This window comes from Pseudophryne corroboree, chromosome 12 (assembly GCF_028390025.1).
Source record: "Pseudophryne corroboree isolate aPseCor3 chromosome 12, aPseCor3.hap2, whole genome shotgun sequence".
NCBI classification, from domain to species: Eukaryota; Metazoa; Chordata; class Amphibia; order Anura; family Myobatrachidae; genus Pseudophryne; species Pseudophryne corroboree.
In genome coordinates, this window is record NC_086455.1 from 169739758 (window position 1) to 169760577 (window position 20820).

Consider the following 20820-nt stretch of genomic DNA (forward strand, 5'->3'; position numbering starts at 1 on the left):
CATCAACTGCAGAAATCCCCCTTAAATAAAGCAATTTGTAATATGTGCAGGTATCCACGTAATACAGAATCAGTACTCAGTTCCAGAAATCAGAATATGGGGGGTCATTCCGAGTTGTTCGCTCGTTGCCGATTTTCGCTATGCTGCGATTTGCTGTTAAATGCACATGCGCGTAGTTATTTTACTAAAAACTTAGTAATTTTGCTGTTGCTCAAGCGACGCTTTTCAGTCACTCTGCTGATCGGTGAATGATTGACAGGAAATGGGTGTTTCTGGGCGGCAACTCAGCGTTTTCCCGGCGTTTGCTAAAAAACGCAGGCGTGTCAGGGAAAAACGCAGGAGTGGCTGGAGAAACGGGGGAGTGGCTGGCCGAACGCAGGGCGTGTTTGTGACGTCAAACCAGGAACTAAACGGACTGAGCTGATCGCAATCTGTGAGTAGGTCTGGAGCTACTCAGAAACTGCAAAGAATTATTTAGTAGCAGTTCTGCTAATCTTTCGTTCGCAATTCTGCTAAGCTAAGATACACACCCAGAGGGTGGCGGCCTAGCGTGTGCAATGCTGCTAAAAGCAGCTAGCGAGCGAACAACTCGGAATGAGGGCCATGGTCAGGGAGCCCAATCTTTTGACATGACGTTTGTAATCTAACACATTTCGTTGTATATAATAACTTCTTTAGAGGAATCCTATTTTCACTTATATACTGTATATGATGTTTGTGCTATGCCATAACTACTGTGATGTCTCTAAGCTCCTATTGTTGTAAAACAAGTACAGTGGTCCATTTTAATTTGACAATTTTTATTGCATTTTTATTGCTATTAATGATCTACATGCTAGTCTTTTTTTCCCATTTTTAGCAACTTTTTCTGTCCGTTTACATTGGTTTTACTCCATAGTAAACTCAGCCGCGCCCCAGTTCTCTGTAAGCCACGCCCAAATTTATCCAAAGTCATGTCTCAAATCTGTAAGTCTTTCAAGGACAGGATAAATCTGGACTATACCATGAATTCATAACTATTGTGTTAGGGGGTAGAATTTCAGTGCAGGACAGAATAGTTTTAGACTATTTCGTAAGGGGAATTAATGGAGAAGAATAATTTAAAAGTGTAAATCCCTTTAAACTAAATATGTTTTCTAGATTTAATTTTGCTATGTAAAACAATGTTACTCCGAGAGATACGTTGAGGTTTATTTACTAAGAACGCAGCATTTTTAAGCTTGAAATTTAAAAAGACAACGCTTTTAATGCAAAGCATCCCGTGTCTTGCTATTAACTTGTTAAGACCCATTGTTCTATTTTGTAATAGTAATTCGACTTATATTTATTTTATTTCATACAGACCCAATGTCCTATACATGGGACACTTAATAGTTTTGTAATTGGGGCCTGATTTTTAAAAATATCGGCATATTCATGTAAGATTAGCAATAAATATTTTGAAAATATAATTTTTTGAAATTTTGGATTTTAACAGGTTGAAACCATTGCCCTTTTAAATTTGGAGTTTAAACACACCGGGAAGTGATGCGGCTTAATAATACCTTTTTCAGACAGAAATGTCTGAAAGTCCCAGCTTTTCCGGGTCATTGTGCCGCTCCTTGTCCATTGTCGGATTGGGGAATGAATGGCCCACCGGGGGAATGCTGTTATAGAGGCCCATGCTTAAGGGTGTGGCCAGGTTCCAGTGGGGGCGTGGCCAGCCGCCACAGAGGTCTGGCTAACCATTACAGAGTACATGTTCTGTTCCCTTTGGTAAATATATAATAATCCATATTCTTGTGAAGTATAATGTAACATTTGTATAATGCATAATTCAAGTACACTAGGATAGAGTCTGGAACCTGATCCCTAGAGGGGGAGGAGGGCCCACCGGGGCTTTCCCCTGTGAGCCAGTCCGGCCCTGTCCTTGCCTGACCCCGCTTTCACACAGACTGGCAAATTACGGGGTCAAGAATTTCTACCCAGTAATTTGCGGATCAACGCGGTTATTTTGTCTGTGTGAAATGGTCAATCCAGGTTGAAATTCGACCCTGGTAAATTCCTGGGTCAAATTTCAACCCAGACAGAAAAAGGACCTGTGTTTATCGGCAAATTACCGGGTAGAAATTCTTCCCCCTAGTAATTTGACTTTCTGTGTGAAAGGGATAAAAATAAAGTTTTGTGCAATATCTTTTGTGCAATATTCTTGAAACACACAAACAACTGTTCTACGATTTGATGTGATCGTTTAGATGAGATTTAGCTGTGCTTTGAACGTTGGACAGTACAGAATAACCCCACGATATTTGATCAGTGCAAATATGCTTAGAATTACATGTACGTGTTACATAATTGTCACTTTATTCCTTTTAATATCTGGGACAATTTGCTCTAGCAGAGACTGTCTCAGTGTTCTCCTTTGTCAACAGCAAACAACTCATTAAAGCTTCCAGTACTTTAATATTAGTTTTACTTTGCATGAGGAGGAAGGAGTGAAGTCAACACTAGCCAGCTGAGCATCATTTTTACTTAGAAATTAATTCCGGAAATTTGCCACAAAAAGTAATGACCTTCAGTGGGCCAAGTGCCACGTCCTCAGGTGGTACCAGCCGTTTGCAGATTTGGCACAATTCCTCCTTGTTTTCATGGTTCCTTTGCACTCACTCCTTGACTTCTGTGTGTGATAACAAGCTTGTATTGTTTTGCAGAATGACAGAAGTGATGAACACTTGTGAACCAGCGATGGAAGAATTCACGCTAAGTGCCACGTCGGGGGCAGAGGGACATGCTGTTCAGGTAAGTTGCTTGCTTGTACTGAACTTGCTTTTAATGTACCCGCTTCCTATGCACCATCATTATTACACCCAGTGCCACGCAGAACTCACCTCTCCTAGTGACCGTAAGCCGGTGCCACACTTAACCGTTTGGACGCTGGTTTGATTGTGAAATGATCAGAAACCTAAACTATGATCACTCCTTTCATGGCTGAATTGGTCAATGTACCTATCGCTTTAAGTCCGTCAGTAGAAAGCAGCCAAATAATTAAGTGCATGATGTGTAGTTCATACTTGCACCGTCTTATCTTTCCTTGTACAGTATGCCAGAGAATGCTCAGGAAAATATTCAGAGAGAAAGAGAGAAAAAAATGAACCCACAAATACACGTATGGTTTGATGTGTAGTAGTACAAATGTGCCCTCATACATTATTGCTGCCGTCGCGGCAAACAGACCATCTTGGCGCTCTAGGCCCCGTGAGACTCTGCTAGTGCCGGGCGTCTTTTTTGCCGAAATTCGGTCTTAATCACAACGTAGGACCCATCAGTAGACTCTGCTGTATAATTTGATAGGCGACGTTTGTATATCTGTGTGCGAGTGTGTCTCTGAATCTGTATACGATGTGCTACAATGTAGCAGCCGCAGCTTTTTTCCAATACAAGTTCCGTTGTGCTCCATATTCAGACTCAGGGACTGATTCAGCATGGATTGCAATGACGAGGGAACGCCCACATCTGCATATATTACAAGTCTATCGCGAATATAGCCTACTCCCATTGCACGCATAGCTACAAACGCAGCATTGCGTACATTCACTCAAAATTAGGAGAATAAACGCGTCTCTTATACGTCGATGTCAGCATACACCCATTGTACCATGTGCTACTCACTAACTTCACACACAGCAATTTCTAATAGATTACTAATCAAATCATTAATTACACAGAGAAATGTTTAGGCAAAGAATTTGTAAAGCCAGCCACGAAGCGTAGGGAAAATCACATAACTGCATCCGCAATCTCTCGTTGTTCCCACATTCCTGTTGCTTACAATAGTAGTAACTTATGCACAACACTGCGCTAAAATGCGCATACACACGACAACAAACATAGCTAAAGAAAAGTGTTATTTTGTCAATTGTAAAGGGTTAATTTGTGTAATTAAGCATGCAGCGCACTAAGCAGCGTTCCCTGCATCACTGAGAACACCATCCGCCGCATGGGATTTTGCAGTTATTAGCTTGACCGTGGGAACTTTAGCTTCTGCCGTCAGGACTTCCACAGTCTGCGGTGCTCTCTAGCTACCCAGTCTGTGCTGTTCATGCGCTTGCAATTTCTGCAATCTATTTCCCATATATTGCGACTGCAACGCCCGGGATACCCCCACAACACACCCAGTATCGCGGGAATTGCGTACCCATCCCACCGACACACCTTCACCACTCCTTTTATCGTTGCTAAATGGGATCGCTACTGTATTCGCAGATACCGAGGTACGATGACGGGAACCAGACTTGGCACATGCGCACTGTGTTGTGTATGGAGGTGTATGCGTGCGCAGTGTGCCGATAATCGCTCACTGCGCGATAATTCGCATTTGCAACTGATGCTGAATGAGGCCTTACTTAGGGGGATATCCTATTAGGCCCGGTAAAACATCGGGTGCGAAAAACGTATGATTTTTCCCGATGTTTCCCCGATTATTTTTTTTACTGGCTATCCAGATTGATCGCCAGTAAAAAAATGCCCTTTCTCCCGAAAACACACAGGTTCAGTGAAACCTGTGTGTTTTCGGTAGAAACAGCCCCGTTTTCGCACGGAAACGGGGGTGGGCATTTGGTAATAAAAATCCCCGATGAGCGGGACAACCTGCAGCAGGCTGGAACTGCAGGCATCCGGAAGCTGTCCCTGGCGCAGTGACCCCCCGGCAGAGAAGCCGGGGCAGCGCCGTAACCTCATCACCCCTCTCTTCCGCCCCCAGCAGTGGTCACATGACGGAGGAGCGGCCATGTGACCGGGGGAGCCGGAGGAGCAGCACTGCACCGGGCGTTGACAGCAGCCAGCACCCGGTGCAGCTTCAGGTAACCCCCGATAAGCCACCGCTCGTGCTGGCTTATCGGGGGTAACAGGATTGTCCCTGGCGGGACAATTAGGATAATTGAATATCACCCTTAGAGTCGGACGCGTCTTGGTCGTATTGGTCTTTCCGTGAAATTGGCCATTTCGAGGTGACAACTGGGCAGCAGCAATGCAAGCGCACAGAACCCACCTGACTTGCACGGATTCCCGCTTTAGCCTTACGGATTGTCACTTCAGCATAGGGTAGCAGGTCAGGCTTCTGTGGCTGTCCGCAAATACGGCCCTATTGCATGTACCTTTGAATCAGGCCCGCAATGAGGAAGAACACAAGTCAGCACATTTTGGTGATGACGGAATAAAGATCATTCATTCTTATTAAAATACGAGTATTCTTGAGGCAAAAGTCAAAATGACTTTTTTACTTGTTGCAAATTGTAACGGTGCAGAAAAAAGTAAATATCTACCCAACTCATACACAAATGCTAGTGGCATGAGAAGTGTGCCAATTCAGTTGCTGGTAAGATACTTTTTTTTATTTATTTAGAAAATCATTCAAACGTTGCTCAATGCCCGCTGTCATATTTCTCATCCCCAAAATTCCAGGTCTCTGACTTTTATCAATGAATGAACTGACCTATCAAGATTCATGCACATTAAAGTTAACGCTTGAATGACTGATTTACATATAAACAGTCACCAGTAATACATTGGCTGTCTTCTTCAGCAAGGACACCCCGGTAACAGTTGCATCTAACCCTAGATCTTCCCAGACTCCCATGACAAGCACCCTAAGCTGACCAAGCGGTTACCGTCAATAGTGGTGGAGCCCACTGAATCTGGAGACGTGGAGAGCGGAGAGCTGCGTTGGCCTCCAGAGGACATCTCGCCTACAGATGACAAAGCAAAGTCCTGCAAAGGGTTTTCAGACGTAGAAGGTATGTAGAGGAGCTTCTCATTCTGGGGCAGATGTACTAAGCCTTGCAGAGTGATAGCCAATCAGCTCCTAACTGTCAGTTTTCAGACAGACAGGTCTATTTACTAAGCCTTGGATAGAGATAAAGTGGACGGAGATAAGGTACCAGACAATCAGCTCCTAACTGTCATTTTTCAAACCCAGCCTGTAACATGGCAGTTAGGAGCTGATTGGCTGGTACTTTATCTCCGTCCACTTCACCATCCAAGGCTTAGTAAATAGACCCCAGAGCCTGTAACATGGCAGTTAGGAGCTGATTGGCTGGTATCTCTCTCCAAAGCTTAGTACATCTGCCCCTATAACTGACAGTAAAATGTGCATTTGCTGAGTTTTTGTTATATGTTTGGCTACAGTTGCCTGAAATCTTTGGAAGCCCCTCGCTTTGGATGTCGCTGTAACTGTTGCCAAGCCACAATGGAGGCAGCTGTTATTTTCTTTCACGGGACGTGAGGCGCTCAGTTCCCAGTGAACTAAATGGCTTTATTTTCTTTTATATTTTTGAGTTGAAAGTCGACCCCCTTTGATTATTATTAAATTAGCTGAATTTTTTTTAATTAATATAAAACTAAACATTTTATCTAATGAATCAAAGAACCATTTAAAAAAAATAATTGACAAATACAAGCATCTATACTTATCGCTATGTGACATGTACACTTCTCACCTCCTCACATCATGTCACTGCCCCTGTCACATGCAGTCCTGTCCTCACTGACACATCTCTCATCTCCTGATATACTCTGTGCTGCTGGGGACCCTGCTCCTCCCACTATATAACTCTCAGTCTGTGACTTCCTGCTGCCTCCATTCCCCTCCTCACATCATGTCACTGCCCCTGTCACATGCAGCCCTGTCCCCACTGACACATCACTCATCTCCTGATATACTCTGTGCTGCTGGGGACACTGCTCCTCCCACTATATAACTCTCAGTCTGTGGCTTCCTGCTGCCTCCATTCCTCTCCTCACATCATGTCACTGCCCCTGTCACATGCAGCCCTGCCCTCACTATCACATCACTCATCTCCTGATATACTCTGTGCTGCTGGGGACCCTGCTCCTCCCACTATATAACTCTCAGTCTGTGGCTTACTGCTGCCTCCATTCCCCTCCTCACATCATGTCACTGCCCCTGTCACATGCAACCCTGCCCTCACTATCACATCACTCATCTCCTGATATACTCTGTGCTGCTGGGGACTCTGCTCCTCCCACTATATAACTCTCAGTCTGTGACTTCCTGCTGCCTCCATTCCCCTCCTCACATCATGTCACTGCCCCTGTCACATGCAGCCCTGTCCCCACTGACACATCACTCATCTCCTGATATACTCTGTGCTGCTGGGGACACTGCTCCTCCCACTATATAACTCTCAGTCTGTGGCTTCCTGCTGCCTCCATTCCTCTCCTCACATCATGTCACTGCCCCTGTCACATGCAGCCCTGCCCTCACTATCACATCACTCATCTCCTGATATACTCTGTGCTGCTGGGGACCCTGCTCCTCCCACTATATAACTCTCAGTCTGTGGCTTACTGCTGCCTCCATTCCCCTCCTCACATCATGTCACTGCCCCTGTCACATGCAACCCTGCCCTCACTATCACATCACTCATCTCCTGATATACTCTGTGCTGCTGGGGACTCTGCTCCTCCCACTATATAACTCTCAGTCTGTGACTTCCTGCTGCCTCCATTCCCCTCCTCACATCATGTCACTGCCCCTGTCACATGCAGCCCTGTCCTCACTGACACATCACTCATCTCCTGATATACTCTGTGCTGCTGGGGATACCTGTTCCTTCCACTATATAACTCTCAGTCTGTGGCTTCCTGCTGCCTCCATTCCCCTCCTCACATCATGTCACTGCCCCTGTCACATGCAGCCCTGTCCTCACTGACACATCACTCATCTCCTGATATACTCTGTGCTGCTGGGGACCCTGCTCCTCCCACTATATAACTCTCAGTCTGTGGCTTCCTGCTGCCTCCATTCCCCTCCTCACATCATGACACTGCCCCTGTCACATGCAGCCCTGTCCTCACTGACACATCACTCATCTCCTGATATACTCTGTGCTGCTGGGGACCCTGCTCCTCCCACTATATAACTGTCAGTCTGTGGCTTTCTGCTGCCTCCATTCCCCTCCTCATATCATGTCACTGCCCCTGTCACATGCAGCCCTGTCCTCACTGACACATCACTCATCTCCTGATTTACTCTGTGCTGCTGGGGACCCTGCTCCTCCCACTATATAACTCTCAGTCTGTGGCTTCCTGTTGCCTCCATTCCCCTACTCACATCATGTTACTGCCCCTGTCACATGCAGCCCTGTCCTCACTGACACATCACTCATCTCCTGATATACTCTGTGCTGCTGGGGACCCTGCTCCTCCCACTATATAACTCTCAGTCTGTGGCTTCCTGCTGCCTCCACCCCCCCCCCCTCACATCATGTCACTGCCCCTGTCACATGCAGCCCTGTCGTCACTGTCACATCACTCATCTCCTGATATACTCTGTGCTGCTGGGGACCCTGCTCCTCCCACTATATAACTCTCAGTCTGTGGCTTCCTGCTGCCCCCATTCCCCTCCTCACATCATGTCACTGCCCCTGTCACATGCAGCCATGTCCTCACTGTCACATCACTCATCTCCTGATATACTCTGTGCTGCTGGGGACCCTGCTCCTCCCACTATATAACTCTCAGTCTGTGACTTCCTGCTGCCTCCATTCCCCTCCTCACATCATGTCACTGCCCCTGTCACATGCAGCCCTGTCCTCACTGACACATCACTCATCTCCTGATATACTCTGTGCTGCTGGGGATACCTGTTCCTTCCACTATATAACTCTCAGTCTGTGGCTTCCTGCTGCCTCCATTCCCCTCCTCACATCATGTCACTGCCCCTGTCACATGCAGCCCTGTCCTCACTGACACATCACTCATCTCCTGATATACTCTGTGCTGCTGGGGACCCTGCTCCTCCCACTATATAACTCTCAGTCTGTGGCTTCCTGCTGCCTCCATTCCCCTCCTCACATCATGTCACTGCCCCTGTCACATGCAGCCCTGTCCTCACTGACACATCACTCATCTCCTGATATACTCTGTGCTGCTGGGGACCCTGCTCCTCCCACTATATAACTCTCAGTCTGTGGCTTCCTGCTGCCTCCATTCCCCTCCTCACATCATGTCACTGCCCCTGTCACATGCAGCCCTGTCCTCACTGACACATCACTCATCTCCTGATATACTCTGTGCTGCTGGGGATACCTGTTCCTTCCACTATATAACTCTCAGTCTGTGGCTTCCTGCTGCCTCCATTCCCCTCCTCACATCATGTCACTGCCCCTGTCACATGCAGCCCTGTCCTCACTGACACATCACTCATCTCCTGATATACTCTGTGCTGCTGGGGACCCTGCTCCTCCCACTATATAACTCTCAGTCTGTGGCTTCCTGCTGCCTCCATTCCCCTCCTCACATCATGACACTGCCCCTGTCACATGCAGCCCTGTCCTCACTGACACATCACTCATCTCCTGATATACTCTGTGCTGCTGGGGACCCTGCTCCTCCCACTATATAACTGTCAGTCTGTGGCTTTCTGCTGCCTCCATTCCCCTCCTCATATCATGTCACTGCCCCTGTCACATGCAGCCCTGTCCTCACTGACACATCACTCATCTCCTGATTTACTCTGTGCTGCTGGGGACCCTGCTCCTCCCACTATATAACTCTCAGTCTGTGGCTTCCTGCTGCCTCCATTCCCCTACTCACATCATGTTACTGCCCCTGTCACATGCAGCCCTGTCCTCACTGACACATCACTCATCTCCTGATATACTCTGTGCTGCTGGGGACCCTGCTCCTCCCACTATATAACTCTCAGTCTGTGGCTTCCTGCTGCCTCCATCCCCCCCCCCCCCCCCCCCTCACATCATGTCACTGCCCCTGTCACATGCAGCCCTGTCCTCACTGACACATCACTCCTCTCCTGATAAACTCTGTGCTGCTGGGGATACCTGTTCCTTCCACTAAATTTGCACCCATTAAGGCTGCTGGGGACCCTGCTCTTTCCACTATATAACTCTCAGTCTGTGTCTTCCTGCTGCCTCCATTCCCCTCCTCACATCATGTCACTGCCCCTGTCACATGCAGCCCTGTCCTCACTGACACATCACTCATCTCCTAATATACTCTGTGCTGTTGGGGACCCTGCTCCTCCCACTATATAACTCTCAGTCTGTGGCTTCCTGCTGCCTCCATTCCCCTCCTCACATCATGTCACTGTCCCTGTCACATGCAGCCCTGTCCTCACTGACACATCCCTCATCTCCTGATATACTCTGTGCTGCTGTGGACCCTGCTCCTCCCACTATATAACTCTCAGTCTGTGACTTCCTGCTGCCTCCATTCCCCTCCTCACATCATGTCACTGCCCCTGTCACATGCAGCCCTGTCCTCACTGACACATCACTCATCTCCTGATACACTCTGTGCTGCTGTGGACCTCACTCTATATAAGTCATGTCACTGCCTCTGTCACACACTGCAGCCATGCATTAGCTAGGAGTAGACAGGTCACTTCCTACCACGCGATCACCACCTTCCGTCACCGTGTATTATCAGTCTCTGATGTAATGCATATGCACCCCTGTTCAATAATAACTTTTCTAGCCCCTCCCCACTGTCATTTCTCTCCCCCCTGTCACTGGCACTAGTATATAATTGTGAGGATTGATCTACAGTATACTCCTTTGTGTATTGCAGCAAGCAGACATATTTTTCTTTCCCGATGCTTTGCATAGAGATAAGAACAAGAGGAATCCAAGAAATTATCCATCTCCCGCATGTAAATATAGACAAGCTGCCGCAACAGGGGTCTTTAAACATGTTAATTTGTTGGCGTACATTGTTTTACCCAGACAGTAGCAGAAATGATGCAAATGTACACATCAGTTGGTGGCATGGGGGCTAAATAATTGTGATTTAAAATAATTGATTTTCATTGTAATAATTAAATCTGCTTGGATGCACATGTAAATGCTGATAGATCGCAATGTGCTGTTTATTCCCAGCTCTGGCTGAGCCCCCATGTAACAGTGCAAGATCGCTGTCCTAGATCAGAGGTGTCTTAAAATCCTCTCTTGACCTCTTTATTTTGCCAAGAAGACAGATGTGGCTTTTCCGGCAATTCCGCATTTGTGACATTGCTAAATCCTGCAATCAGTCGTCTCTCTGTAAGTCGTACTCTTGTTTGTGATTACTGCGTGCTGGAGATTTCAATCTTCTCATGGTCTGTACAGGAACGCGGGTAACCCTGTTACATGGTAACTTTCCGCCTTACAGCTGTGTGAACTGGAAATGACGGTATAAAGGCATGATCGTTCCAGCTACTTGTCCTGTGAAATAACCGTGGGGCGTATTCATCACGAAAAAATTGTGAACTGAGAATTTTTCAGTTTTTCAATTCTCAGTCACAGGTTTTTCAGAATTCATCATTGCCAAACAAATTTATCACTTCCAAAAAACTGCTCCTTTTGCCTAACAAATTTATCACTTCCGAAATACTGCTCCTTTTGCGGGTACTAATATTACTTTTTGTGTAGCAATATCCCATATTCAGTAGGGCTTATTGCATATTTGTCATACACAACACTTTCTGCCCCATTAATAGTTAAGGACTAAAATCTTAATGGGTGCAAATTTAGTGGAAGGAACAGGTATCCCCAGCAGCACAGAGTATATCAGGAGATGAGTGATGTGTCAGTGAGGACAGGGCTGCATGTGACAGAGGCAGTGACATGATGTGAGGAGGGGAATGGAGGTAGCAGGAAGCCACAGACTGAGAGTTATATAGTGGGATGAGCAGGGTCCCCAGCAGCACAGAGTATATCAGGAGATAAGTGATGTGTCAGTGAGGACAGGGCTGCATGTGACAGAGGCAGTGACATGATGTGAGGAGGGGAATGGAGGCAGCAGGAAGCCACAGACTGAGAGTTATATAGTGGGATGAGCAGGGTCCCCAGCAGCACAAAGTATATCAGGAGAGGAGTGGTGTGTCAGTGAGGACAGGGCTGCATGTGACAGGGGCAGTAACATGATGTGAGGAGGGGAATGGAGGCAGCAGGAAGCAACAGACTGAGAGTTATATAGTGCAAGGAGCAGGGTCCCCAGCAGCACAGAGTATATCAGGAGAGGAGTGGTGTGTCAGTGAGGACAGGGCTGCATGTGACAGGGGCAGTGACATGATGTGATGAGGGGAATGGAGGCAGCAGGAAGCCACAGACTGAGAGTTATATAGTGGGAGGAGCAGGGTCACCAGCAGCACAGAGTATATCAGGAGATGAGTGATGTGTCAGTGAGGACAGAGCTGCATGTGACAGGGGCAGTGACATGATGTGAGGAGGGGAATGGAGGCAGCAGGAAGCCACAGACTGAGAGTTATATAGTGGGAGGAGCAGGGTCCCCAACAGCACAGAGTATATCAGGAGATGAGTGATGTGTCAGTGAGGACAGGGCTGCATGTGACAGGGCCAGTGACATGATGTGAGGAGTGGAATGGAGGCAGCAGGAAGCCACAGACTGAGAGTTATATAGTGGGATGAGCAGGGTCCCCAGCAGCACAGAGTATATCAGGAGATGAGTGATGTATCAGTGAGGACAGGGCTGCATGTGACAGCGGCAGTGACATGATGTGAGGAGTGGAATGGAGGCAGCAGGAAGCCACAGACTGAGAGTTATATAGTGGGATGAGCAGGGTCCCCAGCAGCACAGAGTATATCAGGAGATGAGTGATGTGTCAGTGAGGACAGGGCTGCATGTGACAGGGGAAGTGACATGATGTGAGGAGGGGAATGGAGGCAGCAGGAAGCCACAGACTGAGAGTTATATAGTGGAAGGAGCAGGATCCCCCAGCAGCACAGAGTATATCAGGAGATGAGTGATGTGTCAGTGAGTACAGGGCTGCATGTGACAGGTGCAGTGACATGATGTGAGGAGGGGAATGGAGGCAGTAGGAAGCCACAGACTGAGAGTTACATAGTTGGAGGAGCAGGGTCCGCAGCAGCACAGAGTAGTGAGGTGTCCTAAATATGGAAAGACTGGTGTCAGACTCACCCCTGTATGAAGCATACTTCATACATCTAAATTATTTTATTGAAGGATGAGAAGGGCACCATTTTAGTTGTCCCTAAGAAACCCAAAACACACGGAAATACCCTCTTACTCGGGCTCATTTATTCAGCACACTGAAGGTCACCTTCTGACTGCTCCCAGGAGATACCTCCAGAGACTCAGATTATGTCTACTGTAGGTGTACGGAGAGGCAAATCTCATATCCCATTAAGGTACCACAATATTTCATTTCATAAGTTTTTAATTTTTCTCATAAAGTGCTGCTGGGATTGTCCACATTTCTAACTTAAATTATTAATGAGAGTGAGAGGATATAGGAGCTATGTGCAATATAAGTCATGATCCATTCATTGCCCCAGAAATGGGCTTCTTCACCAAGGTCAACGTTGTTACCCAGCAGGTGTTGTCTTAGTATTCTAGAATAAGACCCGAAGTCTGCCAACAAGCTCTGAGCTGGCGTCAGATTCACATAATTTTGGGGGTGATTTAGACCTGGTCACACGCAGGCGGATTTTTGCACTGCTGCGACAAGGTAATCGCCGCCTACAGGGGAGGGGGTAATCGATGTGCAGGGGTACGATCGGCTGTGCAGCGAGCCCAGGACTTACTCAGCCGCTGCGACAATCTGGGCCGATGCTGACGTCAGGAATCCTCCTCCCGAACGGCTGGGCACTCCTGCGTTTTTCCGGACGCTCCCTGAAAACGGTGATTTGTTGCCTATGAACGCCTTCTTCCTGTCAATCTTCTTGTGATCGCCGGTGCGATCGCTTTCTTCATAAGTTCTGTCGCTGCCCGGTTATCCCCGTCGCCGGCGGCCAACGCCCCTGCGCATTGTGGTGCATGCACATGCGCTGTTCAGACCCGATCACACGGCTGCGAAAAAAGGCAGCGTGTGAATGGGTCTGAATGACCCCCATAGTGGAGTGCACCCCTCAGCACAGCACCCCTAAAAATGCTTCTTCTCCGCACCTTTATTTCTCTATCGTCCTAGTGGATGCTGGGGTTCCTGAAAGGACCATGGGGAATAGCGGCTCCGCAGGAGACAGGGCACAAAAAGTAAAGCTTTCCGATCAGGTGGTGTGCACTGGCTCCTCCCCCTATGACCCTCCTCCAAGCCTCAGTTAGATTTTTGTGCCCGGCCGAGAAGGGTGCAATCTAGGTGGCTCTCCTAAAGAGCTGCTTAGAAAAGTTTAGCTTAGGTTTTTTATTTTACAGTGAGTCCTGCTGGCAACAGGATCACTGCAACGAGGGACTTAGGGGAGAAGAAGTGAACTCACCTGCGTGCAGGATGGATTGGCTTCTTGGCTACTGGACATCAGCTCCAGAGGGACGATCACAGGTACAGCCTGGATGGTCACCGGAGCCTCGCCGCCGGCCCCCTTGCAGATGCTGAAACAAGAAGAGGTCCAGAATCGGCGGCAGAAGACTCCTCAGTCTTCTAAAGGTAGCGCACAGCACTGCAGCTGTGCGCCATTTTCCTCTCAGCACACTTCACACGGCAGTCACTGAGGGTGCAGGGCGCTGGGAGGGGAGCGCCCTGGGAGGCAAATGAAAACCTATTTGGCTAAAAAATACCTCACATATAGCCTCCGGGGGCTATATGGAGATATTTAACCCCTGCCAGAATCCACTAAAGAGCGGGAGACGAGCCCGCCGGAAAAGGGGCGGGGCCTATCTCCTCAGCACACAGCGCCATTTTCCTTACACAGCTCCGCTGGTCAGGACGGCTCCCAGGTCTCTCCCCTGCACTGCACTACAGAAACAGGGTAAAACAAGAGAGGGGGGGCAAAATAGTGGCAAAAATTATATTATAAAAGCAGCTATACAGGGAGCACTTATTATAAGGCTATCCCTGTCAGATATAGCGCTTTGGTGTGTGCTGGCAAACTCTCCCTCTGTCTCCCCAAAGGGCTAGTGGGGTCCTGTCTTCGTTAAGAGCATTCCCTGTGTGTCTGCTGTGTGTCGGTACGTGTGTGTCGACATGTATGAGGACGATATTGGTGTGGAGGCGGAGCAATTGCCAAATATGGGGATGTCACCTCCTAGGGGGTCGACACCAGAATGGATGCCTTTATTTATGGAATTACGGGATAGTGTCAACACGCTAAAGCAGTCGTTTGACGACATGAGACGGCCGGACAATCAATTAGTGCCTGTCCAGGCGCCTCAAACACCGTCAGGGGCTGTAAAACGCCCTTTGCCTCAGTCGGTCGACACAGACCCAGACACAGGCACTGATTCCAGTGGCGACGGTGACGAATCAACCGTATTTTCCAGTAGGGCCACACGTTATATGATTTTGGCAATGAAGGAGGCGTTACATTTAGCTGATACTACAGGTACCACTAAACAGGGTATTATGTGGGGTGTGAAAAAACTACCTATAGTTTTTCCTGAGTCAGAAGAACTAAATGAGGTGTGTGATGAAGCGTGGGTTGCCCCCGATAAAAAGATGCTAATTTCAAAGAAGTTATTGGCTTTATACCCTTTCCCGCCAGAGGTTAGGGCGCGCTGGGAAACACCTCCTAGGGTGGACAAGGCGCTCACACGCTTATCTAAACAAGTGGCGTTACCCTCTCCTGAGACGGCCGCACTTAAAGATCCAGCAGATAGGAGGATGGAAAATATCCAAAAAAGTATATACACACATACAGGTGTTATACTACGACCAGCTATAGCGACAGCCTGGATGTGCAGTGCTGGAGTAGCTTGGTCAGAGTCCCTGATTGAAAATATTGATACCCTGGATAGGGACAATGTTTTACTGTCTTTAGAGCAAATAAAGGATGCATTTCTTTATATGCGTGATGCACAGAGGGATATCTGCACACTGGCATCACGGGTAAGTGCTATGTCCATTTCGGCCAGAAGAAGTTTATGGACGCGACAGTGGTCAGGCGATGCGGACTCAAAACGGCATATGGAAGTTTTGCCGTATAAAGGGGAGGAGTTATTTGGAGTCGGTCTATCAGATTTGGTGGCCACGGCTACAGCCGGGAAATCCACCTTTTTACCTCAAGTTACTCCCCAACAGAAAAAGACACCGACTTTTCAACCGCAGCCCTTTCGTTCCTTTAAAAACAAGAGAGCAAAGGGATATTCATATCTGCCACGAGGCAGAGGAAGGGGGAAGAGACAGCAACAGGCAGCTCCTTCCCAGGAACAGAAGCCCTCCCCCGCTTCTACAAAAGCCTCAGCATGACGCTGGGGCTTCTCAAGCGGACTCGGGGGCGGTGGGCGGTCGTCTCAAGAATTTCAGCGCGCAGTGGGCTCACTCGCAGGTAGATCCCTGGATCCTGCAGATAATATCTCAGGGATACAGGTTGGAACTAGAGACAGATCCACCTCGCCGTTTCCTGAAGTCTGCTTTACCAACGTCCCCCTCCGAAAGGGAGACGGTCTTGGAAGCCATTCACAAGCTGTACTCTCAGCAGGTGATAGTCAAGGTACCTCTTCTACAACAAGGAAAGGGGTATTATTCCACTCTATTTGTGGTACCGAAGCCGGATGGCTCGGTAAGACCTATTCTAAATCTGAAGTCCTTGAACCTGTACATAAAGAAGTTCAAGTTCAAGATGGAGTCACTCAGAGCAGTGATAGCGAACCTGGAAGAAGGGGACTTTATGGTATCCTTGGACATCAAGGATGCGTACCTCCACGTTCCAATTTACCCCTCACACCAGGGGTACCTCAGGTTCGTCGTACAAAACTGTCACTATCAGTTTCAGACGCTGCCGTTCGGATTGTCCACGGCACCTCGGGTCTTTACAAAGGTAATGGCCGAGATGATGATTCTTCTTCGAAGAAAAGGCGTATTAATTATCCCATACTTGGACGATCTCCTGATAAGGGCAAGGTCCAGAGAACAGCTAGAGATGGGATTAGCACTGTCTCAAGAAGTGCTAAAACAGCACGGGTGGATTCTGAATATTCCAAAATCCCAGTTAATGCCGACAACTCGTCTGCTGTTCCTAGGGATGATTCTGGACACGGTTCAGAAAAAGGTTTTTCTCCCGGAGGAAAAAGCCAAGGAGTTATCCGAGCTTGTCAGGAACCTCCTAAAACCAGGAAAGGTGTCTGTACATCAATGCACAAGAGTCCTGGGGAAAATGGTGGCTTCTTACGAAGCAATTCCATTCGGCAGATTCCACGCAAGAATTTTCCAGAGGGATCTGTTGGACAAATGGTCAGGGTCGCATCTTCAGATGCACCAGCGGATAACCCTGTCTCCAAGGACAAGGGTATCTCTTCTGTGGTGGTTGCAGAGTGCTCATCTATTGGAGGGCCGCAGATTCGGCATACAGGATTGGATCCTGGTGACCACGGACGCCAGCCTGAGAGGCTGGGGAGCAGTCACACAAGGAAGAAACTTCCAGGGAGTGTGGACGAGCCTGGAAACCTCTCTTCACATAAACATTCTGGAACTAAGAGCAATCTACAATGCTCTAAGCCAGGCAGAACCTCTGCTTCAGGGAAAACCGGTGTTGATCCAGTCGGACAACATCACGGCAGTCGCCCATGTGAACAGACAGGGCGGCACAAGAAGCAGGAGTGCAATGGCAGAAGCTGCAAGGATTCTTCGCTGGGCAGAGAATCATGTAATAGCACTGTCAGCAGTGTTCATCCCGGGAGTGGACAACTGGGAAGCAGACTTCCTCAGCAGACACGACCTTCACCCGGGAGAGTGGGGACTTCATCCAGAAGTCTTCCACATGCTGGTAACCCGTTGGGAAAGACCAATGGTGGACATGATGGCGTCTCGCCTCAACAAAAAACTGGACAGGTATTGCGCCAGGTCAAGAGATCCGCAGGCAATAGCTGTGGACGCGCTGGTAACGCCTTGGGTGTACCAGTCGGTGTATGTGTTTCCTCCTCTGCCTCTCATACCAAAAGTATTGAGAATTATACGGCAAAGAGGCGTAAGAACGATACTAGTGGTTCCGGATTGGCCAAGAAGGACTTGGTACCCGGAACTTCAAGAGATGATCACGGAAGATCCGTGGCCTCTACCTCTAAGGAGGGACTTGCTTCAGCAGGGTCCCTGTCTGTTTCAAGACTTACCGCGGCTGCGTTTGACGGCATGGCGGTTGAACGCCGGATCCTAAAGGAAAAAGGCATGCCAGAAGAAGTCATTCCTACTTTGATTAAAGCAAGGAAGGAAGTAACCGTGCAACATTATCACCGCATCTGGCGAAAATATGTTGCGTGGTGCGAGGATTGGAGTGCTCCGACGGAGGAATTTCAACTGGGTCGATTCCTACATTTCCTGCAATCAGGATTGTCTATGGGTCTCAAATTGGGATCTATTAAGGTTCAAATTTCGGCCCTGTCGATTTTCTTCCAGAAAGAATTGGCTTCAGTCCCTGAAGTCCAGACTTTTGTTAAGGGAGTGCTGCATATACAGCCTCCTGTGGTGCCTCCAGTGGCACCGTGGGATCTCAATGTGGTTTTGGACTTTCTAAAATCTCATTGGTTTGAACCACTAAAAAATGTGGATTTGAAATATCTCACATGGAAAGTGACCATGCTTCTAGCCCTGGCTTCGGCCAGGAGAGTGTCAGAACTGGCAGCTTTATCTTACAAAAGCCCATATCTGATTTTCCATTCGGACAGGGCGGAACTGCGGACTCGTCCGCATTTTCTCCCTAAGGTGGTGTCAGCATTTCATCTGAACCAGCCTATTGTAGTGCCTGCGGCTACAAGTGACTTGGAGGACTCCAAGTTACTGGACGTTGTCAGAGCATTGAATATATATTGCAAGGACAGCTGGAGTCAGAAAATCTGACTCGTTGTTTATATTGTATGCACCCAACAAGATGGGTGCTCCTGCGTCTAAGCAGACGATTGCTCGTTGGATCTGTAGCACAATCCAACTTGCACATTCTGTGGCAGGCCTGCCACAGCCTAAATCTGTAAGGGCCCACTCCACAAGGAAGGTGGGCTCATCTTGGGCGGCTGCCCGAGGGGTCTCGGCATTACAACTTTGCCGAGCAGCTACGTGGTCAGGGGAGAACACGTTTGTAAAATTTTACAAATTTGATACTCTGGCTAAGGAGGACCTGGAGTTCTCTCATTCGGTGCTGCAGAGTCATCCGCACTCTCCCGCCCGTTTGGGAGCTTTGGTATAATCCCCATGGTCCTTTCAGGAACCCCAGCATCCACTAGGACGATAGAGAAAATAAGAATTTACTTACCGATAATTCTATTTCTCGGAGTCCGTAGTGGATGCTGGGCGCCCATCCCAAGTGCGGATTATCTGCAATAATTGTACATAGTTATTGTTAACTAATTCGGGTTATTGTTGTAGGGAGCCATCTTTCAGAGGCTCCTCTGTTATCATACTGTTAACTGGGTTTAGATCACAAGTTGTACGGTGTGATTGGTGTGGCTGGTATGAGTCTTACCCGGGATTCAAAATTCCTCCCTTATTGTGTACGCTCGTCCGGGCACAGTACCTAACTGAGGCTTGGAGGAGGGTCATAGGGGGAGGAGCCAGTGCACACCACCTGATCGGAAAGCTTTACTTTTTGTGCCCTGTCTCCTGCGGAGCCGCTATTCCCCATGGTCCTTTCAGGAACCCCAGCATCCACTACGGACTCCGAGAAATAGAATTATCGGTAAGTAAATTCTTATTTTCAGTAATCGAAGTCCACCAAAGCAGCTCTCGTTTCTGCATGTTGTGCAGTAGTAGGAGTTAGCCTTCTACGTACATCGGCCCTCATTCCGAGTTGATCACTCGCTAGCTGCTTTTAGCAGCAATGCAAACGCTAGGCCGCCGCCCTCTGGGAGAGTATATTAGCTTAGCCGAAGTGCGATCAAAAGGTTAGCAGTTCTGCAACTAAAAAATTTCATGCAATTTCAGAGTGGCTGAAGACTTACTCCTAGCTTGCGATGACTGCAGTCTGTTTAGTTCCTGGTTTGACGTCATAAACACGCCATGCGTTCGGCCAGCCACTCCCCCGCTTCTCCAGCCACTCCTGCATTTTTACCTGGTACGCCTGCGTTTATTAGCACACTCCCTAAAAACGCTGAGTTGCCGCCCAGAAACACCCACTTCCTGTCAATCAAACAACGAACACTCGAGCAACTGAAAAGCATCGCGCTGCGTACCATGCGCGTGCGCAGAAATGCCGTTTTCCCACCTGATCGCTGCGCTGAGAAAGTCGGCAGCGAGTGATCAACTCGGAATGAGGGCCCTTGCAAGGAACCGAGAGACAGATGTATTAAGCCTGGAGAAGGGATAAAGAAGTGATAAGTGGAAAGTGATAACGCACCAGCCATTCATTATGGGTTTGAAAAATGACAGTTAGGAGCTGATTGGCTGGTGCGTTATCACCTTGCACTTATCACTGCTTTATCACTTCTCCAGGCTTAATACATCTGCCCCAATGTCTCTTTTGCAAAACCATGGCTTCTTGGGGAAAATATAGGCGCTCTTGTGCAAATCGAGGAGAATTGGGGGGTGAAAAACGTTACATTGCACCCTGCTGAAGTTATTGTTTTACATTTCGTTGCTGACCTCCCTCTTTCTTTGTGGAACATTACTCTCCTTCCTTCGGCCTTTGGCAGATACAGCAAGATAACAAGCAACAGCTTCACGCTGTGTACATTAGCTACAATACTTCCTGCACTTGTGCAGTTATTAATTTGTCCATGCAAATCAATGTGTCCTTCTAATTAGCTCAGGATGTTCAGAGATGTAAATACACTATTGTCATTTTATTATGTATGTATATCTCAGGGTGAGCTGCTTTCCTGGTGCCTTCAGCACAGCCTGAACACGCAGTGGCGTTCACTCAACAAGAGGTGTGGAAAGTGCAGAACAAATATTCTGGATTATACTACAGTATCACCATTGTGGCCCTC

At 48.1% G+C, this 20820-nt stretch overlaps 1 protein-coding gene across 6 annotated transcripts in view; it reads left to right on the plus strand.

Moving 5' to 3' along the window:
- LBHD2 (LBH domain containing 2) overlaps positions 1 to 20820 on the plus strand; it is an 86197-nt gene that overhangs the window by 48142 nt on the left and 17235 nt on the right. For all 6 annotated transcript variants that reach the window (XM_063948489.1, XM_063948488.1, XM_063948492.1 and 3 more), the window contains exons 2-3: positions 2691 to 2778; positions 5597 to 5771. In XM_063948489.1, the coding sequence (XP_063804559.1) occupies positions 2692 to 2778; positions 5597 to 5771 (262 nt within the window). In that variant the 5' untranslated portion in view covers position 2691. The remainder of the gene's footprint in view (positions 1 to 2690; positions 2779 to 5596; positions 5772 to 20820) is intronic.